The sequence below is a fragment of the Anabrus simplex genome, chromosome 6 (assembly GCF_040414725.1).
Source record: "Anabrus simplex isolate iqAnaSimp1 chromosome 6, ASM4041472v1, whole genome shotgun sequence".
Lineage (NCBI taxonomy): Eukaryota > Metazoa > Arthropoda > Insecta > Orthoptera > Tettigoniidae > Anabrus > Anabrus simplex.
In genome coordinates this window covers 346,566,515-346,576,377 of record NC_090270.1, presented here as the reverse complement: position 1 = coordinate 346,576,377, position 9,863 = coordinate 346,566,515, and the positions used below count along the sequence as shown (strand labels likewise).

General features: G+C 44.6%; 1 protein-coding gene across 2 annotated transcripts in view; it reads right to left on the bottom strand.

Moving 5' to 3' along the window:
- Nucleotides 1-200: 200 nt before the first annotated feature.
- The window catches only part of LOC136875811 (cytochrome P450 6k1), a 57,445-nt gene continuing 47,782 nt past the window's right edge, over nt 201-9,863 (bottom strand). Inside the window, exons 4-5 of one of the 2 annotated variants that reach the window (XM_067149422.2) lie at nt 4,335-4,586; nt 201-435 (exon numbers count right to left, since the gene is read on the bottom strand). In XM_067149422.2, coding sequence (XP_067005523.2) covers nt 251-435; nt 4,335-4,586 — 437 coding nt within the window. In that variant the 3' untranslated portion in view covers nt 201-250. The remainder of the gene's footprint in view (nt 436-4,334; nt 4,587-9,863) is intronic. The other variant, XM_067149423.2, reaches the window with a different exon arrangement.

Sequence of the window (9,863 nt, the reverse complement as noted above, 5' to 3'; positions counted from 1 at the left end):
GAGTTTTCATTAATCGTGTAATCACCAGATATCTATATGCTGACATGCAGTGCTAAGTTGTTGTAAAATGTGACTGCCGTTGCCGGTTTGAACCCGTGACCTTGAGATCCAGACCGTTCTGAAGTAATTTTCTTGTATACAAACGACCATTAGGTACACCAAGACTCGCGATGTGATACATATGAAGCAACTCTTCACCTTCAATAGTTTTATTTATTTTATTTTGTTTGGAAACACTGAGAAAGTGCCATCACACGGCCAGCATCTCGGAGCCAATGTTTTTGAAGACGAGGGGAATTCCCCCGACAGATGAGAGGAAAAGCGCGAAGGGGCTGAGTTCTACAGGACGGGGAGTATCTTCACATGGCAACACCTCGAATCTGGAGAGGACGTTCACCAAGAGCACCTTGGTGGATAACAGACCGAACCGCATACCTAGGAACAGACAAACAAAATGAACTGTTCAAAACAGTGAGTATATTTGGTACTTATCTACAAAGCAGATTAATGTTGAGCTCATGAAACAGTAGCATGCACCTGATCGAAAGATAATGTTTGCCAGCGTATGATGTGAGAGAGAGAGAGGCGGGGAAATTAAGCCACTTAAATCTAAGGGGTCGGCTAGTTGATAACAATATACTCGTGATAGAAGAACACCCACGGTCTCCCCTGCCTGTCGTAAGAGGTGACTAAAAGGGACCCCAGGGGCTCTGAAGTTTGGAGCGTGCGTTGGCAACCACGAGGCCCTGAGCTGAGGCCTGGCATTGCTCCGACTTACTTGTGCGAGGCTCCTCACTTTCATCTATCCCATCCGACCTCTCTTGCTCCACTGTTGTTCTTTTCCGACCCCGACGCTATTAGGTTTGCGACGGCTAGGGAGTCTTCCATTTTCACGCCCTTCGTGGTCCTTCTCTTTCTTTGACCGCTATATTCAGTTTTTGAAGTGTCGGATCCCTTCCAACTTTTCTGTCTGATTAGTGTTGTATAGAGCAGGGCCTCTCAAACGCCCAAAATATCACGCGTGCAAACAGCGGCGCAGAGTTCCTGTGCACAGTGCATCGGTCCCGCTCGGCTCGGCTCGGACCAACGCTTCGTCTCTGGGCTACTCGGCTAAGCTCGGCTCTACTCAGCTCGAATTCGGAGCGCTACGGAGAAAGTGAGGAAGAGGGAGAGAGGGGGAGCGAATGGGACAGGCGTAGGGGAAAGAGAGACAGCTCTATTGCTCCAAATAGATCAAGTCGTCTTTTGCAACGTGCACAGCGCATGCACCCTGAGAGGCCGTGGTATAGAGGATGATTGTCCAGTTGTACTTCCTCTTAAAACAATAATCACGAATATTAGGTCGTTATTTAATTACACGGGCTGACGCTTTCCAATCTCGATCGTCTTCTCAGATAACAATGAATCTTATAAAGGCGATTGTCACTCCATAAAAACTAGACTCCAGATAGAAATACTCTGCCAGAAGTGAAGTTCGTTTCAGGGGGGGGGGGGGGGGCAGTAGAACCGTCGCCTAAGTTATATTTCTTCGGATATTCAGAAATGTCTCTCGCCTGTGAAGCATTTCGCCTCACATGTGACGGATTTCATAGTCCTGATGTACCACGTATATGCTTAAGGTTTTGCCGGGTTTTGTGCTAAAGAAAACACGTAATTTTCGAGGAAAATTCATTTTTCGTTCATTCAAAATATTGGCCATCGGCTTTTACATACCTCATCCATCTTTAAGGTAAGTTATGAATACCATGCCAGAAAAACTGCTTGTCTTTTGCGGCAAACCATTCGTCGAGCCATTTTCCAACTTCCTAGAAATTGCTGAAGTGCTGCTCTGCGAGCGCGTGCCCCATTGATGCGACGAGGTGGCAGTCAGATGGCGCCAGGTCGGGGCAGTACGGCGGGTGCGGAAGGATGTCACATCCAAGCGATTTCAAGGTGTCTTTCACTGGTTTTGCTGTGTGAGACGGCGCATTGTCTAGTAACAAAATCACTATGCCATGTCGTCTGGGCCATGCAGTAACGCATGCAATTGCCCATCTTCGCACTCTTGTGGTCTACCAGAGCGCGCACTGCCTTTCACATCGAAATCACATGTTCTAATCGATAGAGCGTGTTCACCGTATGTTTCTACCAGCAAACGATGACTTTCCACAGCATTTTCTTTTGATTAAAGAAAAGCAATGCGTGCCGCAAATGTTCTTTTCCAGGTACAAACGTCGACATGAACGATGCAACAGAGACGCTAGACTCAACTTGTGTATGTTGGTAGGTTAATGTCAGACGAACAAACTGACGTATGTGTCAAATTCATACGCTGGCGCCATCTGTTAGTGAAACCGGAAGACTTACGCATACACCTGGTATTGCTTGCTTGCTCCCTACTCGACTGGCCAACATAAACAGTTCCACAAGAACAAAAATTGTTTATAATGTATTCCAGCACAGTTTTTTTTTCAATTTGCTTTACTTCGCACCGACAGAGCTGTCTTAGGGCGACGATGGATAGGAGAAGCGTAGGAGAGTGAGGACGTGGCCGTGGCCATACATTAAGGTACAGCCCCAGCATTTGCCCGGTTTGAAAATGGGAAAGCACGGAAAACCATCTTCAGGGCTGCCAGCGTGGGGCTCGAACCTACTATATCCCGCATGCAACCTCACAGCTGCGCACCCCTAACCGTACGGCCAACTTGCCCGGTCCCAGCACGGTTCACAACAGGATCTTTAACAGATTGCAAACAATTGTCGATGATAATGGTCTTGATGCCGTGCCTTCTAATCCTATCCGTGACAGATTGTACGTACGGCAAAAAAGGGTTAAACTCCGAGGAGGAGAATCGAATCTTGTAGTTTCAAAACCAAATATATCACAAAATGGGTATTTTCGGTATTAGATCTAAAATTGGTATGTGAATATGTTGGTAATGGGGCTTGAGTTTTAGCTCTGGAAAGGAAGATCTCAATTTGTAGAATCGTCATACGAAGTGTAAAACATCATCACCGGGCGAGTTGGTCGTGCGGTTAGGGGCTCGCATCCGGGAGATAGTAGTTTCGAACCCCATTGTCGGCAGCTCTGAAGATGGTTTCCCGTGGTTTCCCATTTTCTCACGAGGCAAATGCTGGGGCTACACCACGGCAGCTTCCTTCCAACTCCTTGGCCTTTCCTATCCCATCGTTGCCATAAGACCTATCTGTTTCACTGAACAGCCATTGCTCCGGAATGTTCCAGTTAGGAACGCATCCTTCCCACCGGCTGATCAGGGTGCTTAAAACCTCGTATCCCACAATCCCCTGCCTATTCATTATTCTCCTGGTCACGCCTCCCAGCCACATATGGATACGCAGTCCATCAGAACAATTTTCTTTGTGTTCATTTTCATATGCTAATGAGTAAGGAATTGCGCTGTAAGAATGTGGGCGGTCTGTTGGAATGCAGCGACATGTGTGAAGGCCAGACGTGTTGTTAACCATACTTAGAGCGCATCTCTTGCATACTGCTCAGATGGTAGGACGTTGGTCGTCCCTCCTCAGTCCGGTGGTATTGAACTCCAGTGGGACAAACACTCGGCACAACCGTAACAGTAGTCAGTGCGACGTCAGAAGTACTTTCACGCTGAACGGCCGAACTTGTGGCAACGGTACTGGAATATCTGCAGGGTAGGGGGCGGTACAGTAACACCCTAACTGTCGTAAGAGGCGACTAAAAGGCTCTTAACTTGGGAGCGTGGGTTGGCGACCAGGTGGCTCTTAGCTGAGTCCTGACATTGCTTCCACTTACTTGTGTCGGACTGCTCACTTTCATCTATCCTGTCCGACCGCCCTTGGTCAACTCTTGTTCTTTTCCGACCCCGACGGCATTAGAGCTCTCGAGGCCTAGGGTGTCTTTCATGTTCCCGCCCTTCGTGGCCCTCGACTTTCTTTGGCCGATACCCTCACTTTTGGAAGTGGCAGCCCCTTCTCTCTGATTAGTGTTATATATATAGAGGGTGGTTGCCTATCTGTACTTCCTCTTAAAACAATAATCACCACCACCATCAAAGTAGAGGATCCGGGGTCTTATCGTTTGATTACTTCCTCAGGCTTTATATATACAACACTTCCTTCGTATACTCACATAAGTAACAACCATAAACAGAGACACTCAATAGTGAATATATCAACATAGCCTTGGTGGCGGGAAGAGCATCCGGCCGTAAAAGTGCACCCTAGTGCTGATCTCAAATGGTTGAGAAAAGGCAAGAATAAGAATAAGAATAAGAATAAGAATAAGAAGGAATTGTATCTAACTTGTTACTTCCACAAAACATTAATCCAACATAGGGCACTAGGAGAACTCTTACCGATGCAGTTGTGAGGTCCATGACCAAAGGGCATGTAGGCGAACTGAGGTCGAGAAACTTTGTTGTCCTCTGTGAAGCGTTCTGGATCATACCGCAGTGGGTCAGGGTAATATTGTGAATCTCGGTGTATCCCGAACACAGGTATGAACACTGGTGTTCCTTTCTCGATCGTGACTTCACTCTCCGGTAGTTTGTAATCCTTATGGCAAACTCGATCCAGATGTAGTAGAGGTGGGTATTTTCGCAGCGTCTCTGCAACAGTACAAACTCTAGTTAACTTGTAGTGATCTCCCCAAAGTTCATCATCCTTCTATGAGAACTTTCCTAGGTTTGGGAGAGTTAATGAGATAAATGAACTCTAAAGAGTGACTAAAAGGGTGTAAGGGTGTATTCTGCCCGAAGGCAGGTCGAACCTCCGCAGAGGTGTGCCTGAGCCGGAGTTTACGTACGGTAGGGTTGCCCGTTCCTTTCCGCTCCTCCATTCTCTTAACCCCCACCAACAGCGCGTGGCAACCCATCCAAATCTTGACCACGCCCAATGTTGCTTAACTTCGGAGATCTCACGGGATCCGGTGTTTCAACACGGCTACGGCCGTTGGCAAAAGGTGTGACTTGTAGTGTAGGTATACATAAACCAGAGACTGAGGACAAGATATTGACTCTAACATTGTAAGGATAGAGACCCTGAAAAAAAAGGAACAAATTATTACACCTGTGTGGTGTAGTGGTTAGCGTGATTAGCCGCCACCCCTGGAGGCCCGGGTTCGATTCCCGGCTCTGCCACGAAATTTGAAAAGTGGAACGGGGTCCACTCAGCCTCGGAAGGTCAACTAAGTAGAGGTGGGTTCGACTGCCACCTCAACCATCCTGGTAGTGGTTTTCCGTGGTTTCCCACTTCTCCTCCAGGCGAATGCCGGGATGGCACCTCACTTACGGCCACGGCCGCTTCCTTCCCTCTATCTTGTCTATCCAATCCAATCTTCCCATCCCCCACAAGGCCCCTGTTCAGCATAGCAGGTGAGGCCGCCTGGGCGAGATACTGGTCCTTCAACCCAGTTGTGCCCCCCGACCCAAAGTCTGAAGCTCCAGGACACTGCCCTTGAGGTGGTAGAGTTGGGATCCCTCCCTGAGTCCGAGGGAAATACCAACCATGGAGGGTAAACGGATTAAGATAAAATGATTATTACAATAAATGTTTATAATTAAACCAGGCGAGTTGGCCGTGCGGTTAGGGGGGCGCAGCTGTGAACTTGCATCCGGGAGATAGTGGGTTCGAATCCCACTGTCGGCAGCTGTGAAGATGGTTTCGCGTGGTTTCCCTTTTCACACCAGGCAAATGCTGGGGCTGTACCTCAGTTAAGGCTACGGCTACTTCCTTCCCACTCTTAGCCCTTTCCTGTCCCATCGTCGCCATAAGCCCTATCTGTGTCGGTCGACCACGTTTATTTAAATGTTTTGTCTCCTCTGTATATGAGGAATCCAACCCTTGAATTTTCCTCTAAATACTGTATACTTGTGGACGTGCACTGCGATGTTTGAGCCACACTGCACTCTTCTTCATTCAAGTGGCACTTTCTGTACAACTAAATATTGGTAACAGGAAAGCGAGGCCAACACTTGGAGTAAGAGACTTGGCAGTTGAATGCGCTATGGAAATGCAGAGATGGCAACTTCGTCAAGTGTCAGGCCTAACCTACACTCTGCAGACGGTCTAACAAATACACTGTTCAAATTAAGATATAGCAGTGTTTCGCTACAACGTGCCATAAGCAAAGTGATACACCAACACGGCTACTACAGCTCCACAACGCTCTCTGGCAACGCGCCAAACGTTCAGTCGAGGTATCAATCAACACTGATCTGTATTTAGGGCAGTCGCCCAGGTGGCAGATTCCCTATCTGTTGTTTTCCTAGCCTTTTCCTAAATGATTTCAAAGAAATTGGAAATTTATTGAACGTCTCCCTTGGTAAGTTATTCCAGTCCCTAACTCCCCTTCCTATAAATGAATATTTGCCCCAGTTTGTCCTCTTGAATTCCAACTTTAGCTTCATATTGTGATCTTTCCTACTTTTATAAACGCAACTCAAACTTATTCGTCTACTAATATCATTCCACGCCATCTCTCCGCTGACAGCTCGGAACATACCACTTAGTCGAGCAGCTCTCCTTCTTTCTCTCAATTCTTCCCAGCCCAAACTTTGCAACATTTTTGTAACGCTACTCTTTTGTCGGAAATCGCCCAGAACAAATCGAGCTGCTTTTCTTTGGATTTTTTCCAGTTCTTGAATCAGGCAATCCTGGTGAGGGTCCCATACACTGGAACTATACTCTAGTTGGGGTCTTACCAGAGAGTTACATGCCCTCTCCTTTACATCCTTACTACAACCCCTAAACACCCTCATAACCATGTGCAGAGATCTGTACCCTTTATTTGCAATCCCATTTGTGTGATTACCGGTACCCCAATGAAGATCTTTCCTTATATTAACACATAGATACTTACAATGATCCCCAAAAGGAACTTTCACCCCATCAACGCAATAATTAAAATTGAGAAGACTTTTCCAATTTGTGAAACTCACAACCTGACTTTTAACCCCGTTTATCAACATACCATTGCCTGCTGTCCATCTCACAACATTTTCGAGGTCACGTTGCAGTTGCTCACAATCTTGTAACTTATTTATTACTCTATAGAGAATAACATCATCTGTGAAAAGCCTTATCTCTGATTCCACTCCCTTACTCATATCATTTATATATATAAGAAAATATAAAGATCTGATAATACTGCCTTGAGGAATTCCCCTCTTAAATATTACAGGCTCACATAAAGCTTCACCCACTCTAATTCTCTGAGATCTATTTTCTAGAAATATAGCAACCCATTCAGTCACTCTTTTGTCTAGTCCAATTGCACTCATTTTTGCCAGTAGTCTCCCATGATCCACCCTATCAAATGCTTTATACAGGTCAATCGCGATACAGTCTATTTGACCTCCTGAATCCAAGATATCTGCTATATCTTGCTGGAATCCTACAAGTTGAGCTTCAGTGGAATAACCTTTCCTAAAACCCAACTGCCTTCTATCGAATCAGTTTTTAATTTTTTGAAAACATGTCTAATATAATCAGAAAGAATGCCTTTCCAAAGCTTACATACAATGCATGTCAAACTTACTGGCCTGTAATTTTCAGCTTTATGTCTATCACCCTTTCCTTTATACACAGGGGCTACTATAGCAACTCCATTCATCTGGTATAGCTCCTCCGTCCAAAGAATAATCAAATAAGTACCTCAGATATGGTACTATATCCCAACCCATTGTCTTTAGTATACCCCCAGAAATCTTATCAATTCCAGCCGCTTTTCTAGTTTTCGTATCTTATTGTAAATGTTATTGTTATCATATGTAAATTTTATTACTTCTTTGGCCTTAGTTTCCTCCTCTATCTGGACATTATCCTTGTAACCAACAATCTTTACATACTGCTGACTGAATACTTCTGCCTTTTGAAGATCCTCACATACACACTCCCCTTGTTCATTAATTATTCCTGGAATGTCCTTCTTGGAACCTGTTTCTGTCTTAAAATACCTATACATACCTTTCCATTTTTCACTAAAATTTGTATGACTGCCAATTATGCTTGCCATCATGTTATCCTTAGCTGCCTTCTTTGCTAGATTCAATTTTCTTGTAAGTTCCTTCAATTTCTCCTTACTTCCACAGCCATTTCTAACTCTTCTTTCCAGTTTGCACCTCCTTCTTAGTCTCCTTATTTCTCTATTATAATAAGGTGGTTCTTTACCATTCCTTACCACCCTTAAAGGTACAAACCTGTTCTTGCTTTCCTCAACAATTTCTTTAAACCCATCCCAGAGTCTGTTTACATTTTTATTTACCGTTTTCCACCGATCATAGTTACTTTTTAGAAACTGCCTCATGCCTGCTTTATCAGCCATATGGTACTGCCTAATAGTCCTACTTTTAAGACCTTCCTTTCTATCACATTTATTTTTAACTACGACAAAAACAGCTTTATGATCACTAATACCATCTATTACTTCAGTTTCTCTATAGAGCTCATCTGGTTTTATCAGCACCACGTCCAGGATATTTTTCCCTCTGGTTGGTTCCATCACTTTCTGAATCAGCTGTCCTTCCCATATTAACTTATTTGCCATTTGTTGGTTATGCTTCCTGTCGTTTGCATTTCCTTCCCAGTTGACATCTGGTAAATTCAGTTCTCCCACTACAATCACATTTCTTTCCATGTCGTTTCCTACATAGCTGATTATCTTATCAAATAATTCTGAATCCGCATCAGTGCTACATATCAAACAGATTGGAGGGTGTGAATTTGTACATCAGTATGTATACCTAGGCTCCTTACTATCCAATTCTGGTGGTTCCAAGGATGAAATAAAGCGCAGAATTGAAATAGCAAAGGTAGCAATGATCCGTCTGCGGAAGATCTGGAAAGATAACAACATCACCATTGAGACAAAAAAGAAGCTCGTTGAATCTCTAGTCTTCTCAGTCTTCTTGTATGGCGCAGAGACGTGGACCATCCTCAAACGTGACTGTGAATGGATAGAGAGCTTTGAAATGTGGTGCTGGAGGAAAATGTTAAGGATTCCTTGGACAGCTCATCGCACGAACACATCAATTCTGAACCAACTTCAGATAAAAGTTCGTCTATCGTGTAAGGTCTCTCAACGAATTGTACGCTACTTTGGACATATAATGCGCCGATATGGTAGTCTACAAAAGCTGATTGTTGAGGGCAAAGTCCAGGGAACCAGACAACGAGGACGAATACCAACGCGATGGATTGACATGGTGAACGGCCCCCTACAGTGTTCTCTCAGAGTAACCACATTGAAAGCTTTAGATAGGGAAGAATGGCGGAGTATGGTTCATCGGCTAGAGGGCTGAATATTATGATAGTCATGACACCTCAGTCATGAGGCAAAACGAAGAAGAATGTCAGCGCTACCCTTTCCCGGTCTGTACACTCCAAATATATCAAGTTGCCTATTATCTTCAGAAATGAGCCTTTCACCTAGAATTTCATGTTTCTCATCTTTAACTTTTTCGTAGCTTACAAATTCTTCTTTCACCAGAATGAATACTCGCCCTCCTACAATTCCTATCCTATCTCTACGATACACACTCCAGGTCCGTGAGAAAATTTCTGCATCCATTATGTCATTTCTCAACCATGATTCAGCTCCTATTACAATATCTGGTGAATATATATCTATTAAATTACTTAATTCTATTCCTTTCCTTACAATACTTCTACAGTTCAACACTAACAATTTAATGTCATCCCTACTTGATTTCCAGTTTCCTGTTCCCTTATCACCGCTCCCTAGGCCATCCCGTTTCCCTGAATGTACCTCCCTATTACCCTTCCAAACAAATTTCCTAACTTATACGTACCACTGCGGTTTAAATGAAGGCCATCTGAGCGCAGATCCCTATCTCCTACCCACCCATTTGGATCTAGAAATTTCA